General features: G+C 39.1%; 1 protein-coding gene across 1 annotated transcript in view; it reads left to right on the top strand.

Moving 5' to 3' along the window:
- The window catches only part of SDCCAG8 (SHH signaling and ciliogenesis regulator SDCCAG8), a gene marked incomplete at both ends in the record, with an annotated part of 250,021 nt that overhangs the window by 4,127 nt on the left and 219,132 nt on the right, over window positions 1-26,762 (top strand). The window contains 3 exons of the mRNA XM_080698322.1: window positions 12,586-12,738; window positions 14,414-14,499; window positions 15,921-16,034. Of these exons, the coding sequence (XP_080554448.1) occupies window positions 12,586-12,738; window positions 14,414-14,499; window positions 15,921-16,034 (353 nt within the window). The remainder of the gene's footprint in view (window positions 1-12,585; window positions 12,739-14,413; window positions 14,500-15,920; window positions 16,035-26,762) is intronic.

The following is a 26,762-nucleotide window of genomic DNA, read 5'->3' as shown; positions in this document are numbered from 1 at the left end:
GAGTGTAGAAATATATTATTAGAAAGGAGGAAATTGCCATAAAGGGTGACCTAACATTGGGAACAGAATTATGTCGTATCTGTTGCTGCAGTGTTGTGTATGGACACAACTTAACACCACCATGTTTAAAAGTCTCACCTATTCATGTTGTTCCAAGCTATGTTTGGTTGGGTGGGCAAAGAGAAAAAAAGAAATGTATGTGTAATATGATAGGACCACTTAATTCTTTTCTATATACATTCTGTATGCTTTCTGTAGTTTGATGTTTCAGCCTCTAGATGGAATTTGTGGGGAGAGTATGATGAAGTTAGCTGAGAGGATATACAACCGGGAGGCAGGACATTGACTGTACTGCTGCTTTGCTGGTCACTCTCTATGTGACCTACCATTTAATAAGCTGTTCATGAATTTCTGTTTCCTCATCTGTCAAGATGACTACATGTGAGAATTACTGCCCTTAGGACAAAGTGAAGGCTGCAGGCTGTGGTAGACACTAAGGAAGGTGAGGCTCATGGCCAACCTGGGCAATTTATGTTTTTTCTAAATGTTATTCCTACTTCTTTCTTGCTGTCTTCCTTTTTTTCTTTTTCCTTCCTCCTTCCCTTTCTCCAAGAAGAGATCTAAGCCCAGTACAGCCAAGAGCCTTTTTTTTCTCTAGGCACCACGCCCTGGCCCTTGGATCACTAATGTCCCAACAACACTGGGTTGGACCATGGTAAATGATACAGGCTGTATTTCTATCTTGTGAACAGAGTTAACTCGCTACCTTGGAAGAGAGAGGGTCACTGTAGGAAGGAAATATATAATCTTTGGGAGGGTAATTTTCATTGTAAATTGCCCTAGCTCAAGAAGACTAGAGATAATGTTGATGTTTCTTGGTATCTGGTCTCTGACTGCCACATCTCCTCAGTTCCTGCAAAGTGTTTTTCTCCTTCCAGAGAAGGGCTCACATCTGTAGAAAGGCAGTGGTAATCTTCCAAGCCAAGAATTTGGCTAGTGTAATAGCCAACAGTGATATCATTGGGACCTTTGGCCGACTTAGGAAAACATGTGTTTGTATAACTTATGTAAAAGTTCCTCTTTTTCTCAGATTTACTTATAAAACCTACATTTCTTCTTTCTTTTCTGAAATGTTTATGGGATATTTTACATTATTTACCATAATATATAAACTATATATATATATATATATATATATGTATGTGTATATATATATACATATATGATTTTTTTGCTGAGTTTTTGTTGCTGTTGTTGTTGTTGTTGTTGTTGTTGTTGTTTTTGGTGGTACTGGGGTTCCTGGAAGCCCTTCTACCTCCGGGCTACACTCCCAGACCTATTTTTACATTTTTATTTGGAAACAGGGTCTCCTAAGCCAGTGGGCGCGGCTGGCTTCGAACCTGCGCGATCCTCCTGTCTCTGCCTTCCAAGCGCAGGGATTACAAGCGTGTGCCACCACGCCCGGCTTGCTGATAGTTTAAATTGTATTTTTTTTTTGTTTACATACTCATGTGGCTTTTCTTGGTAGTTAGAACATTAAATTACTTCTTATTTTACTAAAAGAAAAATTAAGCCAGGAGCAGTGGCACATGCTTGTAATCCTAGTACCTGGGAGGCTGAGACAGGAGGATCACAGGTTTGAGGACAGCATCAGGAAGTAGTGAGACTCTCATGCATCCTAGCACGATTGGTTGATAAAAATAAAAATAAAATAAGGCTGTGAAGCCAGGCATGGTGGTACGTGCTTGTAATCCCAGTACTTGGGAGGCTAAGAAAGGAGAATCGCAGGTTTGTGGCCAGCCTCAAATATTTAGTGAGGCCCTCACAACCTAGTGAGATCCTGTTTCAAAAGAAAGAATAGGCCGGGCATGGTGGCACATGCTTGTAATCCCAGCATTTAGGAGGCTGAGACAAGAGGATTGCAATTTGCAGCCAGTCTCAGCTACTTAGTGAGGCTCTGGCAACTCAGTGAGACCCTGTTTCAAAATTAAAAAAAAAAAAAAAATAGGGCTGGGGGTATAGCTCTGAAGTAGAATGCCCCAGAGTTCCATCCCCAACAACAAAAGAAAAAGAATAAAAAATAGGTATGGTGCCGGGCGTGGTGGCGCACGCTTGTAATCCCCGCGTTTGGGAGGCAGAGACAGGAGGATCGCGCAGGTTCGAAGCCAGCCGCGCGCGCTGGCTTAGGAGACCCTGTTTCCAAATAAAAATGTAAAAATAGGTCTGGGAGTGTAGCCCGGAGGTAGAAGGGCTTCCAGGAACCCCAGTACCACCAAAAAAAAAAAAGGTATGGCAACAACAACAAAAGAAAAAGAATAAAAAAATAGGTATAGGTATGGGGTTATAGCTTGGAGGTAGAATGCCCTTGAGTTTAATCCCCAATTCTGCAAAAATAAAAATAAAAATAATTTTTTTTTTTTTTTTTTTTTTTTTTTTTTGGTGGTACTGGGTTTCCTGGAAGCCCTTCTACCTCCGGGCTACACTCCCAGACCTATTTTTATATTTTTATTTGAAAACAGGGTTTCTTAAGCCAGCGCAGCTGGCTTTAAACCTGCAAGATCCTCCTGTCTCCACCTCCCAAGTGTGGGGATTACAAGCATGCACCACCACGCCCGGCAAAAAAATAAAAACATTTTTTTTTTAATTTTAAAATAGAGCCGGGCGTGGTGGCGCACATCTGTAATCGCAGTATTCAGGAGGCTGAGACCAGAGGAGAATCTCGGTTCGTGGATAGTCTTAGCTACTTAGTGAGACCCTCCTTAACTCAGTGAGAACTTGTTTCAAAATAAAGGATAAAAAAGCCGGGAATGGTGGCACATGCTTATAATCCCCTCGCTAGGGAGGTGGAGACAGGAGGATTGCACAGGTTCGAAGCCAGCCTCTCTGGCTTAAGAGACCCTGTTTCCAAATAAAATATAAAAAAGGTCTAGGAGTGTAGCCAGGGTTCCACCCCCAGTACCACTAAATAAATAAATAAATAAATAAATAAATAAATAAATAAATAAATATAGGGCAAGGGATGTAGCTTGGAGGTAGAATGCCCCTGGGTTCCATCCCCAGACTCGCAAAAATAATTAATTAATTAATTAATTAAAAATAGGGCTGTGGTGTAGCTTTCTGGATTCAATTTCCAGTACAATAAATAAATAAGAATCCCAATTTTTCTTTTCTACTATTTATGAGGTAAAATAGGCAAAAGGCAGGATTTAATAGCAAGAAAAGAGTGTGTTACAAGTAAGTTGCCATCTGGTAATAATGTGGAACCAAAACTCTGGCTTAGTGTTATGAAATTGTGAAGCCACTTTCACATGAACAGGAAAAGGCACAACCTATTGGGGTGCTGAGAATAATTACATTCTCCCTTGGAATGTGTAGAAAAAATTTCAATTATATCACTAGTTTGTGCTAAGGTTTTTGCCTTTCTACTTAGTTATAACTCTTTTCAGAGTCCAAAGATAAGAGAAGATAGCTTGAAATGCACTTTCAGGCAAACCAAAGAGATGATTCTGAGAGAACTTCATCGAAGCTCTAGATATTTAAAGGAATGATCTTAGAGAAAATATTGCATCACATGTTAGGTCTTGAAACAAAATTAAGATAGCATGCATTCTGACCTCAATTACAGTGGCTATAGCAAATGTCCCTGAAACCTGTGTTAGAAGTGAGCCATCGTGACAGTGATGGCCTGGGTTATGCCCTGCCCACCACTTCTACTATGGCAGAATAGCACACTGGTCAGCCCACGTTGCATCAGGAGGCAGTGGGAGTTACAGTGCAATAATCGGCGACTATATCAGGAAGTATCTCCTCAAGACTAATGAACGCTAGCTATCACATTTTATTGATCTCAGCAGTGATTCTCAGCCGAGAGACTTTTTTTGCCAAGCAAACATTTAGTGATATCTAGAGACATTCTTGATTATGACTTCTAGAGTAAAGGGGGAGTGCTGCTATCCTCTAGTGAGTGGAAGCCAGGGATGCTGCTAAGCATGCATGGCCCCATCTCTTATAACGAAGGATTAGCAGGTCCAAAATGTTGGCAGCACTGAGGTTGAGAAACTCTGATCTCAAGGTAACAAGACTTTGCTCACACCTCTTGCCCTGCAAGAATCATACTCGAGAGCAGTTGTAATTAAGGAAGGAGATTTTATTGGCTGGTGATTTTACCCACATTCTTCTGCCAGCCTAGCTAGAATTACTTCTTTATCAGTGGAAGTGACAAGTGCATAAGTCCTCTCAGTTGGTGCCAAAGAAATGCCAGATGTATCCTTCAGAATGGATCTAGCCAGTCTTTTGGATTTGCCAACTCTCACACATCATTAATGATCTTCCAGACACTGCTTTCTTAAGATGTTTATATTCTTGCTCAGATTCTCTTCTGCTCTTGGCCCCAAGCACTTTTAGTACATTTTCAGCTAGGAGAGTCTTAGGATAGTATCTTCTTTGTTTTTTTTTTTTTATCTTTTTCATTTCTGTGCCGTACTTTTAATGTCTTTCACTATTGTAGTTGCTGTTCACAGAGCTGACATTGTCAGACTTTGGATTATTTCTGTGTTATCTTGGTTTTAGCTACCTGTCATTGTTTTAAACAACTGTGACAGCCACCTTCTGAACAAGGCTGTGGCCCAGTTCAGTGTGGACAGGCACATGTTTCTCTTATCATGCTGTGGCTTTGTTTTTTCTGTCCTGAGCTTGTGCTGGGAACTGCAGTACATCTGGTATCTCAGCCTAGGGGATGGTTTATTGCACATTTTCTCAGAGGCAGTGGGCACTTCTCCCTCTCTGTCTCTAAGGAAATTCTCTTTCACACTTACCAGGACAGATGGAGAATATAGAAATTAATAATGCACAATATGTTTATAGCTGGTGATCCTTCCTAAATAGAGACATACCTGCTTTTTCTTCAAATACATCTTATTGAATAGAAGATATAATGGTGAGCTGGGAGTTAGAACATAGGGAGTAGGGAAGCTGGACTGAGGAAACCAGAAAGACTTGTCAGTAGTCATCAGCTTGAGAACCTTCTTAAGTGTTTGTTGTACTGAATGATTGGGATAATAGACTAGCAGAAATATTATTGATTTGGTGTTATGGTCGTATGACCTATAAGACTCAGATGTTCTGTTTATATTTGTATTCATAATTAAGTAAATGTTCAGCCTGCAGTTGGTGCTGGGGAGAAGAAATCAGGTTGCATTTGGAAATACTCCACTGTCCTCAAAGGAGAGAAGGGGAAATGAATGTTCTATCTCTTGGTTAGGTAAATCGTGCCTCATTAGCAGTGAGATAGACAATGACAACAGGAACCTACTGTCTAATCTGGTTTCCTTAAGGTTTTTAGAGCAATTGGATTTCATCTGTCTTGAATCACTTGATTCAAGATTATCCCTCAGGATTGACTGTTTGTTAAAATGTATATTGATGTCTCTCTCTCTCTCTCTCTCTCTCTCTCTATATATATATATATATATATATATATATATTGTTTTTGTTTTTAAACACTTAGCATGTTTTGAAATGTTGTATTGAAATGACTTTCCAAAGCGTGGTGGCACACACTTGCAATCCCAGTACTTGGGAGGCTAAGACAGGAGGATCGCAGGTTTGCCGCCAGCCTCAGCTACTTAGTGAGGCCCTCAGCAACTTGTTTTAAAAATAAAGAATAGCCTAGCGTGGTGGTGTACACTAGTAATCCCAGCATTTAGGAGGCTGAGACAGGAGGATCACGGTTTACGGACAACTTCAGCTACTTAGGTCCTTTGCAACTCAGTGAGACCCTGTTTCTTTTTCCTTTTTTATTTAAAATATTTTTATTGGTGCATTGTAGTCAAACATCTCAATGGAATACAAGACTTGTGAGGGTATACAATCACACATCATCCAATTAGCTTTTATCTGATCCCCATCCCATTCCCTCCCCATCCCTCGATCCCATGCTTGATTTAGTGATTAACTTTGATATATTTGTTTACGTACATCATGCGCTTTAAAGAGATTCCATCTTCCCTCATTACATCCCCTCTGATTGGTCACCTTAACTGCTCCTCTATAGGACCCTTTCTTCAACTGGATTTCCTTCTATTACCCATTTCTTCCTAGTTTTTGCATATTAGAGAAAGCATCTGATTTTTTATTTTCTGTGATATTTCTCTGTGTATGCCACATTGTAAGTTCCGATCCTACTCTTGGAGGCCTGGCACCAGCCTGGCCACCCAGCAGTCTCTGATCTTGGCCTTGCTGGCTCCAGCACCAGCTTTGCCTCACGGCAGGCTCCGATCCCTGCCTCGGAGGCCTCGGCACTGGCCTTGCCTCATAGCAGTCTCTGATATCAGCCTCGCTGGCCCTGGCACTGGCCTCATCCCTCGGCAGGCTCCAATCCCGGCTTGGGAGGCCCCAGTATTGGCCTTGCCTCACAACAGGCTCCAATCCCAGCCTCGCTGGCCCCAGCACCGGCCAGGGAGACTCTGTTTCAAAATAAAGAATAAAAAATAGGGCTGGGGATGTAGATTGGAGGTAGAATGCTTCTGGGTTCCATCCCCAGTACTGCAATAAATAAATAAATTAATTAAATTATATAAAAAATAGGGCTGGGAGTGTAGCTTGGAGGTAGAATGCCCCTTGGGTTCCATCTCCAGTACCACTGGTACTGGAGAAAAGAAAAGAAAAGAGAAAAGAAAAGAATGACTTTCCAATATCATTTACATCCTTGATCTTAGCTTCAGGACAGAGTTTTTTGCAAATTCCTTCTCTTCTCTAACCCTTATAAATAAGTAAGTGGTTGCAAAAAAATCCTAAAGCCTTGTGGATCACTTTTCTTTGGGGTAATTGTTAAACTCAGTATCTCATTACTTTACATAATATTATTTTCATAGTACAATATAGCATGAAATCTATTGTTTCAGTCTGTATTCTCACTGCTTTTACCCAACTTTCTGATGACTACAACTTAGAGGAAAGATTTATTTGGTCATAATTCTGGAGATTTCAGATATTGTAGTCCATGTTAAGCTGGTTATGTCTGTGGAGCTAAGGGAATAGCAGCAGGAAACAAAGAAAGAGTGCACAAGCAGAGGAATTCTGCTCTCACATCATGGAGTCTAGATGTAGAAACAGAAAGCAAGTCAATTTAAAAAAAATTATATATATATATATATCTCCCAGGCGTGGTGGCACACTCTTGTAATCCCAGCATTTGGGAGGCTGAAACCAGGGGATCACGGTTCACAGACAGCCTCAGCTACTTAGTAGTGAGGCCCTCTGCAACTCAGTGAGACCCTGTTTCAAAATAAAGAATAAAAAATAGGGCAGGAGGTATAGCTTGGAGGTCATATGCTCCTGGGTTCCATCCCCAGACCCGCAAAAAAAAGTATGTATGTATGTGTGTGTGTATATATATATATATATATATATATATATATATATATGAATAGCCTAGCGTGTATACACACACACACACACACACACACACACACACACACACAGAGTCCCCAAGTCCCTCGGGGACTCCTTCCTAACAACCAAATTCCACTTCAACAAGGCTCCCTTGTCTATGACATAAAGTCTGGAGTACATTCTAAATCCAAATCATAATATTCCACCACTGGCCCCAAAGACATGGCCATTATACAATGCAAAATGCAGTTATTTTATCTCCAAGAGTCCCATAGTTTTAAAAGTTTCAGTATCACTCAAAAGTAAAAAATATCCTCAGAGACTCAAGGTAAACCCATGGCTGTGAGCTCCTGTAAAAATAAAAAGCAAGTTACATGCATTCAATGTACAGTGGCACCAAGTAAATATTTGCATGCCAAATGGGAGGAGTAGAACCACAGAAAGAAGGAATGGGACCAAAACAGGATTAAAACCCAGAAGGGCAAACATTAGGTCTTGTAGCTCTGCTTCTGGCATCCAAGGCACTTGGTGTTGAGATGCAGTCTCCACAGGGCCTTAGCAGCCCAGTGCACAGTGGCCTAGTGGTTTGCAGTTGGCTTTATACTTACTCTTGTAGCTTTGCTCCATGGTTTATATCTTGAAGCCTTTATCAGTCATTATTTTACATTTCTTTCTTTCTCATGGTACTGGGGATTGAACCCAAGGGCATTCTACCTCTGAGCCACATCCCACCTTTATTTTATTTTTTATTTGAAAACAAGGTCTTGCTAAGTTACTGACAGCCTCACTAAGTTGCTGAGGCTGGCTTTGAACCTGCGATTATCCTATCTCAGCCTCCCAAGTACTGGGATTAAAGGCATTCACCACCATTCCTGATTGCATTTCTTAATCTTGGGGGTTTTTCTTGCACTTTTGGCTTCACCCTCAGTTTTACAAATTGCTCCATTTAGGCCTACTTGCAACTTAGTAAGACTCTGATTCAAAATAAAGAATAAAAAAACCAATAGGGCAGGGAGTGTAGCTCGGAAGTCGAATGCCCCTGGGTTCTATCCCCAAACTCGCAAAAATAAATAAATAAATAAATAAATAAATAAATAAATAAGAATAGAAATAGGACTAGGGGTGTATCTTATCTGTAGAATGCCTGAGTTCAATCTCCAGTACTGCAAAGAAAAAGGAAAGAAAGAAAGAAAGAAAGAAAGAAAGAAAGAAAGAAAGAAAGAAAGGAAGGAAGGAAGGAGTGGGAATGTAGCTTGGTGGTATAGTGCCCTTGGGTTCAATCCTCGATATCACACATTTTTAAAAAGGGACTGGGGATATAGCTTAGTGGTAGAATATTTGTCTAGCATGTGTGAGGCCCTGGGTTCAAATCTAGCACCACAGGACCACAGCCATGCATGGTGGCTCATACCTGTAATCTCAGTACTTGGGAGGCTAAGACAGAAGGATTGCAGGTTCAAGGACAGCTTCAGCAAATAGTGAGACTCTCAGCAACCTAGTGAGACCCTGTTTCAAAATAAAAATAAAGCTAGGTGTGGTGGTGCACACTTGTCATCCCATCATTTGGGAAGCTGAGACAGGAGGATCACAATTCACAGACAGCCTCAGCTACTTAAGTCCTTTGCAACTCAGTGAGACCCTGTTTCAAAATATAGAATAAAAAATGGGGCTGGGGGAATTGCTTGGAGGTAGAATGCCCCTGGGTTCCATTCCCAGTATTGCAATAAAATAAAAATAAAAATAAATATAAATAAAATAGGGCTAAGGTTGTAGTTTGGAGGCAGAATTACCCTGGGTTCAATTCCCAATTCAAAGAAAGAAAGAAAGAAAGAAAGAAAGAAAGAAAGAAAGAAAGAAAGGCCTATCATGATTGTAATTTAGTGAAAAAAAAAAAAAACTCTACCTATGGAAATGGTCAACTTTACAATTTTATATTTCTGATTTTTTTAAAAAAATGTATTCATACATCATAATGGGGTGAAAAACTTGTGTAGACATATATGTACACATCACCCAGTTAGCCCCTACCCAATCCCCACTCTATTCCCTCCCCAACCCTCCTTCCCATGCTTGGCTTAGTGGTTGACTATGGTATGAATAAGTACATTGTGTGCTTTAGAGCGTTTCCTTCTTCCCCCCTCCCATTCCCTCAGTTAGGTTGTCTTATTCTTTTTCATCTAGAGCTCTTCCTATGACCCATTTCTCCTTGGCTTTCGCATATTAGGAATTTTTTTTCTTTCTATAGCTTATTAGTTTTTATCCAGACAAGGCACAAATAAATAACTACTCTTTGTTTTAGAGGTAAAATCATTTGCTAGCTCCATGGAGCACACTTTTTAAAAATTTTTATTGGCGCATTGTATTCATTTTAATGGGATAAAAGATGGTGGAGACATACATGCATACATGACCCAATAAGCCCTTACCCAATTCCCACCCCATTTTCTCCCCATCCCTCCTTCCCATGCTTGGCTTAGTGATTGACTCTGAAATGTTTGTTTAAGTACATTATGTGCTTTAGAGAGTTTCCCTCTTACCCTTCTCCCATCCCTTCAGTTAGGTCGTCTTATTTGCTCATCTATAGAATTTCCTTCTTCATCTAGAGTTCTTCCTGTTACCTATTTTTCCCTAGCTTTCACATATTAAGGAAAGCATCCGATTTCTTATTTTTTGTGACTGACTAATCTCACTTAGCATAATGTCCTCTAGTTCCATCCATTTCCCTGTAAATGATGTAACTGTGTTTTTCTTTATGGATGAGTAAAATTCCATTGTGTACATATCCCACAGTTTTATAATCCATCTGTTGATGGGCATCTTGGCTGGTTCCATAGTTTGGCAGTGCTCAATTGTGCACCTATGAACATAGACACACATGCATTAGTTTGGTACTTTGGTTTCCTTTCTTTGGGGTAGATACCAGAAGTGGTATTGCTGGATCAAATGATAAGTTCGTTCCCATTCTTCTGAGGATCCTCCATATTGTTTTCCAAAGTGGTTGCACTAATTTGCAATCCCACCAACAATGCTTTAGAGTTCCCACTTCTCCACATCCTTGCCAGCATCTGTTGTTTTTTGTGTGTTGAATGATTACCATTCTAAGTTGGAGTTAGGTGAAATCTCAGAGTAGTTTTGATTTGCATTTCTCTGATTGCTAATGATGTTGAGCATTTTTTCATGCATTTATTGGCCATTTGAATTTCTTCATGAAGTGTTTATTTAATTCACTTGTCCATTTTTTATTGTTATTTGTTTTCTTAGTGCTGAGTTTCTTGAGTTATCTATATATTCTAGATATTAGTCCTCTATTGGAGGAATAGTTGGCAAAAATCTCCCATTCTGTTGGCTCTCCGTTGAGGTTCTTGATAGTTTCCTTTGCTGTACAGAAGCTCTTCAGTGTCGTGCACTCCCACGTATTGATTTGCATTATAGTTTCTTATGTCTTTGGGGTCTTGTTGAGATAGTTTTGATCTGTGCCTATATGTTACATTGTTGGACTTATGCCCTCTTCAAGGAGCCTCAAGGTCTCTGGTCTAGTTTCAAAGTCTTTGGTCCATCTTGAATTGACTCTTGTGCAGGGTGAGAAAGTGGGATTTATTTCCGTTTTCCTGCATATGGTTAACCAGTTTTGCCAACACGATTTGTTGAACAGACTATCTTTTCTCCAGTGTATGTTTTTGGTCCCTTTGTCAAAAAACAACACTTTTAATATTAATCAAGCCTTCCGTTTTATATCTAATGGATGCAAGAAAAATGAGCACTTTATTCATAGAATTAAGCACATAAATCTAAGGTCTGTGACCTAAATTGCATATCATATAACACTTTGATTTTCCTTTTTCACTGATAAGTTTCTTTAGAAAATACTGAGTTACTGGAAAAGTATTCTTGCCCCTCACATTGCTAAAGCCAGGAATGTATCTTATCTAGACTTCCTTGAAATCATGATGAGTAAGAGGATACCAGACCTAGTTAGTAATAAGAAGGAAATTCTGTCAAAGAAAGATCTGTATGGAAATAGATGAGGATGGAGAAAAATGTACTGATAAATTCACTGGGTCTCTTGTGTAGAAGAGTAAAAGAACTTCATTGTTTAGTCTAGATGGAAAAAAACCTGTTCTCTTTAGTTAAATCAAGGTAGTAAATAAGTTGTTGTAAGCAAAGAAACTATATTACCTTTCTAATAAGTAATGGTTACTGTTTTCTGTTTGTAACTTTAAAAGTTAAATGGAAGAAGTTAAAAGAAAATAGAATCAGTTCTCCATGTTCTTTATACAAATTTGATAATAAACCAGGTCTTTATCATGCCATTCCATTTTTTAATTTTGATTTTTAGTTTTTTCTTGTAGTACTGGGGATGGGATCCATAGATGTTTCACGTCTGAGCTACACCTATTTTATTTTATTGTTTTATTTTTGGGGGGTGGTACTGGGGATGGAACCTAAGGGCTTTTCTGAGTCTGGGCTATACTCCCAGACCTATTTTATACTTTATTTGGAAACAGGGTCTCACTAAATTGCTGGGAGCCTCACTGAGTAGCTGAGGCTGACTTCGAACCTGTGTGATCCTCCTGTCTCAGCCTCCCAAGCCCTGGAATTACAAGGGTGTGCCACCACGCCTGGACTTTGTCATTTTGAAACAGTAGCTTGCTAAATTGCATAGGCTGGCCTCCAATCTGTGATCTTCCTGTGTCTGTCTTCCACATACTGAGATTATAGCTGTGCACCGCTGTAACTGGCAGGAATCTTAATTACTGAAGGGAAGGAGAGCACATCCCCTGCTTAAGGGTCAGGGAAGCTCTGCTATTCAGTCTTTTTTGCTGATGGTACTATGTATACAGTGACTATCAAGAAACCTGAGGGTGCAGTTTAGTGGTACAGTCTCTGCTTAGTATGTAAGAGACCCTGGGCTCAATCCCCAGCATCTCCACCCCCTCTTCCAAGTAGAATTCTTCAACTGCATGCAGTGACAGGGAACCTTACAGATGATCAAATCTAACCTCCAACCCATTAACTTTATCTTCTCTCACTTCCTCTGGCACAGTCCTTAGCAAACTAGAAACAAAAACCCTTCTTTTTCCATTGAGTACCAGAAATAACTGATTCTTCTTTCAAGACTGCCTTCTTGAGTAAGCATTCCTGTGATTGGTCACATTTTATTGGCCCTGACCTTTATCAGATTTGTGTTTGCAGAACGTGCTAGTAGAAGCATTCACCAACTGAAATGTGCCGTGAGAGGAGGTGAGGTCACCATTGAGGAGGAAGCACTGGATCCTTCCTTGAGCAGCAGTGTTGGGAATGAGGACACTGAGAAGGCCTGGCACGAGCTGCAGCATAGCCATGCTGGTGAGTCACGACTCGGCCCTATCACAGATGACACACAGTGAGGATCTAAAATTCCATGGAATCATGACTCCAGTCCATCCTCCTTCTGCTGCTAGGATATTATTCCTGAACCACAAGTCAGGCAATCTAGTTCCTTTGCTTAACTTTATTCCTTTGCTTTATAATGCCTATAGGCTAAAGTCCAATATCCTTAGACAGAGTTAACAATATTGTTATAGTTCTTTTTTTATTTTTGGTCCCTGTGTCCAAAGTGCCTGATAGGAACAACATGGTGGAGGAAAGTTTATTTGGCTCACAGTTTCAAAGGTACAGTCTATAGTTGACCCACTCCAAGGCAAACATCTTGATGGCATGGTATGGTAGAGGGAAGCTGAGCAGAGAGACCAGCTAAAAGTAACCAGGGACAGATACAGTCCCAAAGGCCACACCCCTAGTGACCTAACTCCTCCAGACACACTCCCATTCCCTAAGTTACCACTCCATAAAACCACTTAAATTGTTAAGCCTTCAGTGGATTTATCTACCAATGAGAACAGAGCATTGATTCAATTATTTCACCTCTGAACATTTTTTCATTGCCAATACACAAGCCTTTCCAGAGGATATTTTCTATTTGATTCATAATACATATTTTATTAAGATAGCTATAAATTCCCTTTCTAGTGTCATTTTTCTATCCTCTCATCGTAACCATTCATCTCATAAGCCATATTTTAGTCATACCAACCTCCTTGTTATGATTCTGTGCCATGCCTTCTATGTTTTTGTTTGTTTGTTTGTTTGTTTGTTTGTTTGTTTGTGGTACTGGGGTTTCTGGAAACCCTTCTACTTCTGGGCTGCACTCCCAGACCTTATTTTTTATATTTTTATTTGGAAACAGGGTCTCTTAAGCCATTGCGGCTGGCTTTGAACCTACACGATCCTCCTGTCTCCGCCTCCCAAGCGTGCGCCACCACGCCTGGCAATGCCATGCCTTCTAAATGTAACTTTTCTAACCTTTTCCTGCCTGGTCAACCCCTGTTCATCAGACAGTGTTAGCTCCTCTGTGAAAACATGCATAGGTGGATATTTCCTCATCTAGTAGCATTATGCATAACTTTAAGTCTGCATATAAACTTGTTATATTGTTTTATATCTTTTTTGCTCACTGAATTCTTACCCTTTGGGGGATATTTTTTATGTTTGTCTTTGTATCCTCAGTCAATAGCATAGTTCTTGATGTATAATAAAAGTTTAAGCAATATTTGTTGAATGGTTGGAAGAACAGATAGATGATGATAAACTGTGTAAGTTTTCCATCACTATAACAAATACTTGAGAGAAATCAACTTATAAAGAGAAAAAGTTTATTGTAACTCACAGTTTTGGAAGTTTTAGTTCATGATTAGTTGGACCTGCCCTAAGACAGTGGTGGAAGTGCTTAGAGAAGTGAAATTTGCTTGCTGCATGGCAGGGGAATGAAAAAGGAAGGGGCTGGAATTGGGGCAAGTCCCCAGTAACAGAAAGACTTCCCCCTAGATCCCACCTATTAAAGGTTCCATTACTTCCCAATAGCCCCAAGCTGGGGATTAAGCCTTTGATACATGGGCCTTTGGGGGACATTTAATATACAAACTACAGCATAAATCATGGCTCTCAAACAAGGTTAGTAAACCCATCTGCTTTTGCTCTGTAGTTCATCAGCTCAAAGCTTTGTTGCATCAACAAGAAAGTAAGGAAAATGAGGAATCTCCATCAAGAAGATGCAAAATGTCCCATTTGGTAAGTATCAACTTTTGCAATACAACAGAAATGTTAGTGTCCTAACATTGTTTTATTTCATGGTCATTTTAGTAGCATATGCAATAGGCAATTCAGAGAGAGACTTCCATGGCAGAGGGTATCTTAGTGATTTTGTTGTTGTTCTTGTTGTTGTTGTTTGTGGTACTGGGGTGGAACCCAGGGGCTTTTCTACTTCTGGGCTATGCTTCAAGACCTATTTTTATACTGTATTTGGAAATAGGGTCTCACTAAGTTGCTGAGAGCCTCACTAAGTAGCTGAGGCTGGTTTCGAACCTGTGCGATCCTCCTGTCTCAGCCTCCCAAGCACTGAGATTACAAGTGTGCGCCACCATGCCCGGCTATCTTAATGTTTTTAATTAATTGTTTACTTGAAAACGTGGATGAGAAAAAAAACTTAGATAATTTTATTTACAACTTTCAGCACATATGTAAAAGGGACAAGTGCAGAAGTACACGGTTGTAATTACTTTTCTACATTAAATGTTAAAACTGAATTTTAGTCTACATTTTAAAATATATGGTTGTAGCCATGCATAATGCTAGTACTTGGGAGGAATACAATTTTGCAGCCAGAACTTTTAGAACATTTTTTGGAATCTCTTCATTCTATTTTTGGTGAGGGTGGAGGAGTACTGTGGGTGGAACCCAAAGGTATTCTACCTCTGAGCTATACCCTTAGCTTTTTTATTTTGTAGTTCGAAACAGGGTCTCACTAAGTTCCTGAGACTGTTCTTGAACCTGCAAGCCTCCTCTCTCAGCTTCCCAAGCACTGGGGTTACACACTTATGCCACCACGCCCAGCTGGAGTGTCTTCATGGGGACCCTCAGTGCAGTCTACCACTCAGTTTTGTGTTCCTCTGCTCTAGGTCTCTACTCTAGGAGGTTCTAGAAGCCTCAGAACAGCACAGTTCTCAATTCCCTGAGTACTAGTGTCAGATATTTAAAAAACCCAACCTGTTTTTTAATGTATCCTTTTTGAGATGGAATTCTATCTCCTTGAAACACATTTGCCATCAACACTTAATCTGGAGAGTTTTCTGCAGTGAGCCGAGCTGCTCTACAGCTCACAGTTCTCCGTGGCACTTTCATGGAGAGAGTTGTTCCGTGTCTCAGCATTACTGAATAGGATGTCACGTTGTCAGTGTGAACATACTGTTCATCCCAAGGCAGTTATATCACTCTAGCACTTTTCTACTTATTATGTGCTTTTTATAATGACTTTCAGTTTCTAACTTTAGAAAGTACTCATATCCCTGAATCTTATGTATTAGTTCAAGTTATAGAATAGAGAAGTAAATACTGTTATTGTATCACTTCAGTGCTAAATTGAGTATGGAGAGAGAGTATTGGCTGATTCTTTGTGAAACCCAAACTTGCTTAATTTGCTTTTTTTGCTGTAGAGGTCATCAGAACATGAGGAAAGCAGTATGCCAACCGTGCACAATCTTGTTCCTATCATCAATGACCAGTCTCAATACATTCATCATTTAGAGGCAGAAGTCAAGTTCTGCAAGGTAAGTTTCTCCTTAAGAATTTAAACTGCAATAAATTAAAGTTTATGTCAATTGTCCTTTATATAAACATTTGCTGTCATCAACCTTATGTTTCTAGCAATCCATTGAGAGTTGCTGATATTATTGAAAGATCAGTGCATTACAGAAGCTTGTCAGATGAGTCAGAGGCTTTTTGCCGAGGTGGGGGTACTGGGGGTGTAATCAAGAGGCCTGCTACCTCCAAATTATACCCCTAACCCTGTTTTATTTTTTATTTTGAAAAAGGGTCTCAGTAAGTTGCAGCGGGCCTAGGTAAGTTGACAACACTGGCTTTGAACCTGCAATCCTCCTGTCTCAGCCTCCCAAATACTTGGATTACAAGCATGGGCTACCGTGCCTGGCTTGACCTACCATTTGTGACTGCTCAATTTCCCAGCAGACCATAACTGTGTCCGCAGTGATTATATAATATTCTCTCGTCTTCCAGAATTCTTCCTCTCCTCTCCATTTACCTTAGCCTAGAAAATGGCAAATGCTTTGAGAGACGCTAATGTATATCGCTCTCCCACACCTGGCAGTGTACTGAGCCTCTGACATGGCATCCAGGGATTCTAAGCTACAGACTGACCCTGTTCCATCATCAGTATTAAGGCTCTTACCTGAAACTTGAGTGACAGCAACTCATGGGATGCTGATAGTTATGACTAAGCTATAGCTTGTGACTTTGGAATGTTATATTGCTTGACTATATAGTTTACTAATATCATTAATGCCATTGCAGCCTTTCTGATTTCCTGAAGTAGGTTAGTGTTTTAGTATATTGTTTTCATCCTTTTGTGTGTGTGTGTGTGGTACTAGGGATTGAATCTAGGAGGGTTTCACCTCTAAGCAATACCCCCAACCCTTTTTTTTAATTTTTATTTTGAAACAGGGTCTACTAGGTTGCTGAGAGTCTTGCTAAGTTACTGAGGCTGATCTCAAATCTGTGATCCTCCTATCTCAGCCTCCCAAGTACTGGGATTACAAGTGTGTACCACCACACTTGGCTTATTTTCATTCTTCTTTTTTTCCCCATTATCAGAATATCAGATAATTGTATGTATAATAATTTATATTATATAGAATGTAAGTATTTGCATATAATATAGCATAAATATATAAGAATATATAATAAATTTTATATTTAATTATAACCTATGATATATATAAAATTATCTGATGCACCGATAATGTATATGTACACAAAATACATATGTGTATACCTAATATACAACTATATATGTATTCATATACATGCATTATATATGTTATATATACATATATATAATCTGGCAGATTATATGTATATATATTCTTGGTTATATAAATATTTAGTTTAATAATAATGTAAATAACCTCAGAGATAACAATAGGTATATATTATATAATAAATATATAACATAATAGATATATAATAGATTAAACATATATATTACTGAATAAATTACATATAACCTATGGTACATATATAAAATTATCTAATGCACCGATAATGTATATGTACACAAAATACATATGTGTATACCTAATATACAACTATATATGTATTCATATACATGCATTATATATGTTATAGATACATACATATAATCTGACAGATTATATGTATAATATTCTTAGTTATATAAATATTTAGTTTAATTTAATATGTGTAAATAACCTCATAGATAACAATAGGTTTATATTATATAATAAATATATAAAATAATAGATATATAATAGATTAAACATATATATTACTTAATAAATTACATATAGATATAGTTTTGGATATATCTGCCTTTAGAACAGTACTACACTGTTTCAATTATTGTAGCTTTATATGGTTTGAAATCAGAAAATATACATCTCCTAGCTTTGTCCTTCTTCGAGATTGTTTTGGGTATCTAGAGTCCATATTCCATATCAGGATAGATTTTTTTCTGGAAAATAAATAAATAAATGTATGATAGTTTCACCTAAAAAAAAAGAGAAAAATATTCTCTAGTAAGAAAGAAAGCAAAAAGAAATATTGAAATGTTATCTTTAAGTCATCAAAAGCTTGGTATCAGACAAATGAAACTGTTATGTGAGATTATCATTGTTAATATTGGATAAATTGCTATAAAACTAGATGTCAACCACTAAGCCAAGCATGGGAAGGAGGGATGGGGAGGGAACGGGGTGGGGATCGGGTAGGGGCTAACTGGGCGATGTGTGCATGTATGTCTACAAAAGTATTTTCTTTATACCATTATGATGTATGAATACAGTGCACCAATAAAATAAAAATAAATAAATAAATAAATAAATAAAAGATATAGTTTTGGGACATTTATTTGATTTGGTACCAGGGGTTGAATTATATAATATCTTAGGGACATTACTGATACCTTTTGTACCATGTATTATATTTTTAATACTTTAAGTAGTTTTGATAAGTACAAGACTAGTGTGCTGGTAATATAACTGAGCAAACATTTACATGTTCCATTATCTTAATTATACAAGGAAGTCCCTGATCTTTTTTTTTTTTTATGGTACTGGGGATGGAACCCAGGGGTATTCTACCTCCAAGCTGCATCCCCAGCCCTATTTTTTATTCCTTATTTTGAAATGGTCTCACCAAGTTACAAAGGGTGTCACTAAATAGCTGAGGTTGTCCATGAACTGCGATCCTCCTGTCTCAGCCTCCCAAATGCTGGGATTACAAGTGTGCACCACCTCACCCAGCTCCCTGATCTTAACATTTCTATTTTTTTTATTTTTTTTCTTAGAGGACATAATCATTAGTATATAGGCATTCTTGGACTATCAGTAAAGCCAAAATAACATCTTGTAATTATACCATTAATAAGAATCTATTTATCTATAACATGTTATGGATGAGACTTAAAAGATGCAGAGCAGAATAAATTTATAGTTGAGAAGACAGAACAATTGCTTTTGAGCCCCTAGCACCATGGTAGAGAATGTAATGTAGTCCTTTACTGGTACATAAGCTATACTTACAGTAGAATAAGGTTAGATATTGAAATGGTCCTAAGAAAAGGGGTAGTTTGGCTTTGAAGGAGGGAAATGAAGGAGTTGTGTAGAGATAGTAGCAGTGACATATTCTAGAGGAATATGGCTTATATGTGGGGGCTATCTTCTAACATTGGAGCATGTCTCAAAAATAATACTAGATTGATAGCATGGAAGATTAAGAAGCCTTGGAATCAAATAATGTGTAAATCTGATAGGGTTTAACAAGAGAGGAGCAGAATGAAAATAATGTCTAAAAGGTTTAGAGCCGGTGTGGTGGCACATGTCTGTAATCCCAGTACTTAGGAGGCTGAGACAGGAGGATTGAAGTTCCAGGTCAGCCAGCAATTTAGTGAGACCATGTTTCAAAGTAAAAAATAAAAAGCGCTGAGGGTATAGCTGAGAGGTAGAATGCCCCTGGGTTTAATACCCAGTATCTCTCTCATCATGAGGACTCACACACACACCAACACACACACATACATACACACACACAGAAATTTAGAGCTGGGCATGGTGGTGCATACTTCTAATCCCAGTACTTAGAAGACTGAGACAGGAGAATTGCAGGTTTGTAGTCATCCTCAGCTGCTTAGTGAGACCTTGTTTCAAAATAAAAAGTAAAAAATAGGGCTGGGGCTATAGCTCAGAGGTAGAATGCCCCTGGGTTCAATCCCCAGTATCACACACACACACAATAAAAAGATATCTTGGAACACGAGTTTAACTCAGGTTAATATCAAGAAGCACAATTGAGCAGGGCATGGTGGCACACACTTGTAATCCCAGCATTCGGGAGTCTGAGACTGGAGGATCGCGGTTCGCAGACACCCTCAGCTACTTAGTGAGGCCTTCCGCAACTCAGTGAGACCCTGTTTCAAAAAGAATAAAAAATTGGACAGGGGGTATAGCTTAGAGGTCGAATGCCTCTTGGTTCCATCCCCAGCCCCCCCCCCCGAACACACACACACACAAAGAAAATAGAAGCACAATTGTTGAATCATATGGTGAGAGTATATTTATCTGTAAGAAATTGCCAAGCCAGGTTTGGTAGCGGATACCTCCGATTAATTACCTTCACTCTTTTGTGAAGTCCAGTCCTAGTACTTGGGAGGCTGAGACTGGTGGAGCCTAGGTTCTAGGCCAATCAGGAACTTAGTGAGACCCTGTTTCAAAATAAAAAGGGATGGAGTATAGCTGAGAAGTAGAGGCCTCTGGGTTTAATCCCCACTATCAACAAGAAAAAAAGAAACTGCCAAAATGTTTTCTAAAGTGTTAATACCATTAATTTTTCCAAGTAGCAATGTATAAGGGTTCCTGATAACCAAAACCTCATCAGCATTTGATATTGTCAGATTTAGCCATTCCATTAGGTGGGTAATAACACCTCATTGTTGTTTTCATTTCAGTTTTTTGATGACATATGTTGAGCATTTTTTCAAGGGCTTACATGAAATAGATATGTTCACCTTCCCCTTGGTGCAGTATCTTTTGGCCTTTCGCTCATTTTTAAATCAGTCCTTTGTTTTTTTATTGTTGATTTTTAAGAATTCTTTGTATATTTTTTATATCAGATCTTTATTAGATATGTCTTTACAAATATTTTCTCCAAGTCTGTGATGTGTATCTTGCTCTCTTTCATCTTTTACTTGTCTTAGCACAAAGCACAAATTTTTAATTTTAATGAAGTTCAGTCTCTTAATTCTTTCATCAATAAATCATGCTTTTGGAGGTATATCTAAAATATCCTAACCAAACCCTAAATCATTTATATTTTTCTTGTTTCTCTTTTAGTTATTTTGTAATTTTGAGCTTTACTTTGTGTGTGTGTGTGTGTGTGTGTGTGTGTGTGTGTGTGTGTGTGGTAGCTGGGAATGGAACCGAGGGCCATTCTAGCTCTGAGCTGTACCCCAGCCCTCTATTTTTAGTCTATTTATTTATTTATGTACTTATTTATTTGCGGTACTGGGGATGGAACCTAGGGGCATTCTACTTCCGATCTACACCCCAAGCCCTATATTTTTAGTCCTTTATTTTTGAAACAGGGTTTCACTGAGTTATGAAGGGCCTAAGTAGTGAGATCCTTCAGTCTCTGTCGCCCTAATGCTGGGATTACAAGCATGCTCCACCATGCCTGGCCTAGTCTTTTTATTGTATTTATTTATATGTATGTATGTATGTATGTATTTGTGGTACTGGGGATGGAACCCTTCTACCTCCAGACTCCACTCCCAGACCTATTTTTATATTTTTATTTTTGGAAACAGTGTCTCTTAAACCAGCAAGGAACCTACACAATCGTCCTATATCTGCCTCCCAAGCTCGGGGATTACAAGCTTGCGCCACCACGCCTGGCCTAGTCTTTTTATTTTTGAAATAGAGTCTCACTGAGTTGCAAAGGGCCTCAGTATGTAGCTGAGGCCGGCAGCATGATACATCTTGAGTTAATTTTTTATGAGGTATAAGATCAGTGTCTAAGTTCATTTTTTTCCTTGCATGCAAGTGTCCAGTTGTTCCAACACCATTTCTAGGAAATACTATCTCCAATTAATTACATTAACTCTTTGGTCAAACAATAGTTGACTGAGTTTGTGTGGATCTATTTTTAGGCTATATGGTTTTTTCCATTGTTTATATAGATATGCCCAGATCACTCTTTCCTCATTGCTACAGCTTTATATTATATTTTGAAGTCAGGTAGTGTCATTCTTCCAACTTCATTCTCCACCCTTAGTATCATGATAGAGATTCTGGATTTTTTTTGCTTCACTGTATAATTTTAGGATTGGAGCTGGGCATGGTGGCACACCATGTATTTGGGAAGCTGAGACAGGAGGATCACAGATTTGAGGCCATCCTTAGCCTCAAATAGCAAGACTGTCAGCACTGTTGTGATGTCTATTTCAAAACAGAATTAAGGCCGGGCATGGTGGCGCACGCTTGTAATCCCCGCGCTTGGGAGGCAGAGACAGGAGGATCGCGCAGGTTCGAAGCCAGCCGCGCGCGCTGGCTTAGGAGACCCTGTTTCCAAATATAAAAAAATGTAAAAAGAGGTCTGGGAGTGTAGCCCGGAGGTAGAAGGACTTCCAGGAACCCCAGTACCACCAAAAAAAAAAAAAAAAAAAAAAAAAAAACCAGAATTAAAAAATGGGCTGGGGATATATCTTGGAGGTAGAATGCCTTTGGATTCAATCCCCATTACTGCCTACCTCTAAAAAGGGTGTGTATGTGTGGGGGGTATTATTGGGGCATTCTACCCACAAGATGCACTCCCAGCCCTATTTTATTATTATTATTATTTATTTTTTTTGTGGTACTGGGGATGGAACCCCTCTACCTCCGGGCTACACTCCCAGACCTATTTTATATTTTATTTGGAAACAGGGTCTCTTAAACCAGTGAGGCTGGCTTTGAACCTGCGCGATCGTCCTGTCTCTGCCTCCCAAGTGCGGGGATTACAAGCGTGCGCCACCACGCCCGGCTTATTTCATTATTTTTTAAACAGGGTCTCGCTAGTGTGATGAGAGTTTTACTACTTGCTGAGTCTGTCCTCAAACCTATAATCCTCCTGTCTTAGCCTCCCAAGCAGTGGCATTACAAAGGTATGCCACCATGCCTGGCTTAAAAAAGAATTTTGATTGGAATTGTGTGGATCAGGTTTGGAAGAACAGACATATTTGATGATATTGGATTTTCCTATGCATATATCTAGAAGAGCTTGCACATATTTTGTGAGATTTATACCTAAGTATATTTTTGGTGTTAATGTAAATGGTACTATATATTTTTTTCTTTTTATTTATTGGTACTGGGGCTTGAACCTAGGGCCATTTTACCTCTGAGCTTCAACACCAGCCTAATTTTTTTTTAAACAGATTGCATTACATCACTACATTGCAGAGGGTCTCACTAAGTTGCTGAGTTGGCTGCAAACCTGTGATCCTCCTGTCTTAGCCTCTCAAGTACTGAGATTAAAAGCTTGTACCACCACCATGCCTGGCCCTTTTTTGTTTTTGTTTTTGTTTTCTGGTTTGTTTGTTTGTTTATTGGTACTAAGGATGGAACTCAGGGACATTCTACCAATGAGCTACACCCCTAGCCTGATTTTATTTTATTGTGAAACAGGGTTTCACTAAGTAGCTGAAGCTGGCCACAAACCTATGATCTTCATGTTTCAACCTCCCAAGTATTGGGATTACAAGTGTGTGCCACCATGCCTGGTACCTGCCACATTCTTTATTTTAAAATAGGGTCTTGTTAAATTTCTGAGGGTCTTGCTAAGGTGCTGAGGCTGGCTTTGAACAGAATATTTTCGATATTCTTTTCTACCTTTTTTGGGGGTGGGTATTGGGAAATGAACCCAGGGACATTCCATCTCTAAACTATATACCCGGCCTTGTTTTTATTCTTTATTTTAAAACAAGGTCTCACTAAGTTGTTGAGGGCCTTGCTAAATTGCTGAGGCTGTTTGCAAACCTATGATTCTTCCTTCTCAGACTCCCAAGTACTGGGATTACAGATTTGTACCACTGTTTCTGCTTTATTTTTATTTGGAAACAGGGTCTTGCTAAGTTCCTGAGGCTAAATTGCATGCTAAATTGGGCTCACTAAATTGCTGAGGCTAGCCTCAAACCTGTGATCCTCCTGTCTCAACCTCCCAAGTACTAGGATTTTAGCTGTGTGTCATCATGCCTGATTTAGCTTTTTTTTTTTTTTAATGCTTTGAGTTTCCATTTCTACGCTTATACTACCCATCCATTCTTGCATGATACTTCTGGCATCTTGGACCCATCTGAGATTGTTTGAATGCTTGCTTAGTCTTTTTACATTTTTTCATTATGTAGTATGTCTCTTTTTTTTTTTTTTTTTTTTTTGCAGTATTGGGGATTAAACCCAGGGGCATTCTACCTCTGACCTATAGCCTCAGCCCTATTTTTTACTCTTTATTTTGAAACAGTGTCACACTAAGTTGTGGGGGACCTCAGTAAGTAGCTGAGGCTGGTGGCAAATCTGCGATCCTCCTGTCTCAGCCTCCCAAATACTGGGATTACAAGAGTGTGTCACCATACCCGCTGTCTTTTTTTTTTTTTTTTTTTTTTTTTGAACGGTGTGTAGTGGAGGTTGAACCCAGGGATATCCTACCTCTGAGCTACATCCAAGCCCTTTTAATTTTTTATTTGTAACAAATTCTCACTAAATTTCTGGAGGTCCAAGTGGCTAAGGCTGACCTTGAACTTGCAATCCTCCTGTCTCCACCTCCAAAGAACTGAGATTACAGACATGTGCCACAGTGCCTGGCCCTTTTGGATGTCTTGAAAATTTTTTTTTGTTGAATGCCAAATATGATGTACTAGGTAACAGGAATTGAGTTAAGTGACCTTTAGTGTAGGGTTTTATGTTTATATGGCTGGGAGTTAGCCTGTTTTTCACTGTTTGCTTTTTATAAATGTCAGGGGCTAAAATTTCTTCCAGTGGCCTGATTTTTGTCTCATCTGTTGTCTTTAGGTTTCCTTGGGGAATTCTCCTTAAATCCAGCTTGAGCTATGCAGTTCTTTCGATTGGATGCCTCTGCTATGATCCTGTGATTAGGTGTCCATCTTTTAGTGAGCTTTGCCCTTCACAAGGGCTATGACCTTTGCTACTGCTTCGCAGGATTCTCCTCACGTTCAAAGTAGAGGGGATGTTGGAAGGACGCTGGAAATGGAACTGGGTATTTTCCATTCCCTACTTGAGTTAGGTTACTGTAAGACCAGAGACCATAGACTCTGGTAAAATTGTTTTCCTTGTTCCAGAGAATGTTCTGGGTATATTTTAAAGGGGCTTTTCTTTCCTTTCTTAGTGTAAGGGGATTTTTCTCAAGTCTTTACTGTGAGAACCTGGCAAAAGTCTTATAGATAAAACTTATAAATATGTGGGGGATCCTCCTAAGAGAGGATATCCCTGGAATTTTGGGGGGATTCTAGGGATTGAATCCATTTATATTCTATATCTGAGTTAGATCCCATTCCCTTTTTTGTTTTTTTATTTTGAAATAGGGTCTTAATAGGCTGCTGAGGCTGGCCTTGAATCTGCGATTTTCCTGTTTCCACCTCCCATTATTGGGATCACAGGTGTGTACCACCATGCCCTGCCTCCCTTTAGTTTTTAGCTTATTGCCTCCACTGAACTGTGAGCAATTTGTCAACTTCAGTTTAGCTTCCCTTCCCAACTGGGGCTCCCCACTGTGGCTCCTTCCCACAGGATTTGCACACACTATTTGGCTATCTCTACAACTTTGGGACATCAGTTTTCCCTGTGACCTCAATTCTCAGGTGAATTTAAGAACAGCTTCAGTTTTCAGGCTGGTCGGCTTTTTTCTAGTTGTGAAAATGGGACTTTTTTTAATTTTTAAAGCACTTTTAGTGGTACATTATAATTATACATCTTAGTAAGGTTCAAAGTGATACAAGTATACATGCACACAGTGCCATGGTATACTTCCCTTCCTATCCCACCTGCTCCTCCTGCCTCTGCACACGTTAGGGGGATTGGTGGTGAAACCTTTATGTATGGATACGGCTTATTTCTTTTATCTGTTTCTTCCTCAGTCCTCCTTTTTCTTATCACACCTCCCTTCCCCAACTCCCCTCCACTGTTCTACTGGTCTCTGCTCTCTCTCATCTGAGGTTCCCTTTGTTTCCTGTTTTCTCTCTGGCTTCTACATATGAGAGAAAATATACGACCTTTGACATTCTGAGACCAGCTGATATCACTTAGCATATTTTCTAGTTCTGTCCCTTTTCCTGCAAATGACATAATTTTGTTCTTCTTTATGGCTGAGTAAAACTCCACTGTATGTATATACCATATTTTCTTTATCCATTCTTCTGTTGATGGACAGCTAGGTTGCCTCAATAAATTGGCTACTGTGACATGTGCTGCTATAAACATGGATATAAACTATACGTTTTGACTTTAATTCTTATTTTCTAAGCTCATTACATGTTGGGCTAAAAGTTGAAAGTCTAAAACCTTTTTATAGTTACATCCTTGTTTTTTGGAATCAAATATTTTTCATAGGTTACATACTAGTGTTGATTATAGTAGCAATAAAATCTGTTAGGTTAAGTATTATGTCATTTATACGTCATATTTTTGAGAGAGTGAGTGCCACTCAATAACTTTTTCTTTTTTTGGTGGCATAAGGAATTGAACGCAAAGGCATTCTACCTCCAAGCTATACCTCCAGCCCTATTCTATTTTTTATTTGGCAACAGGGCCTCACTAAGTTCAGAGGACCTCACTAAGTTGTTGAGGTTGGTCACGAACTTGCAAGTACTGGGATCACTTATGTGCACCACCATTCCCAACTTCAATAACTATTTTTTTTCCTCCAGAACTGGGAGTTGAACTCAGGGGCATTCTACCTCCAAGGTACACCCCCAGCCCTATTATTTATTTATTTATTTATTTATTTATTTATTTATTTATTTTTGCAGTACTGGGGATCAAACCCAGGGGCATTCTACCTCCTAGCTACATCCCCAGCCCTATTTTTATTCTTTGTTTTGAAACAGGGTCTCACTTAATTGCAAAGTGCCTCACTAAGTAGCTGAGGCTGTCCATGAACTGTGAACCTCCTGCCTCAGCCTCCCAAGTGCTGGGATTACAAGTGTGCACCACCATGCCCAGCTTCCAATAGCTTTTCTAATTGTTATTTATCAGTAA

The sequence above is a fragment of the Muscardinus avellanarius genome, assembly GCF_963383645.1.
Source record: "Muscardinus avellanarius genome assembly, chromosome: 7".
NCBI lineage: Eukaryota > Metazoa > Chordata > Mammalia > Rodentia > Gliridae > Muscardinus > Muscardinus avellanarius.
Note: the sequence above shows the minus strand (reverse complement) of the source record. Positions and strands in the feature narration are given on the sequence as shown.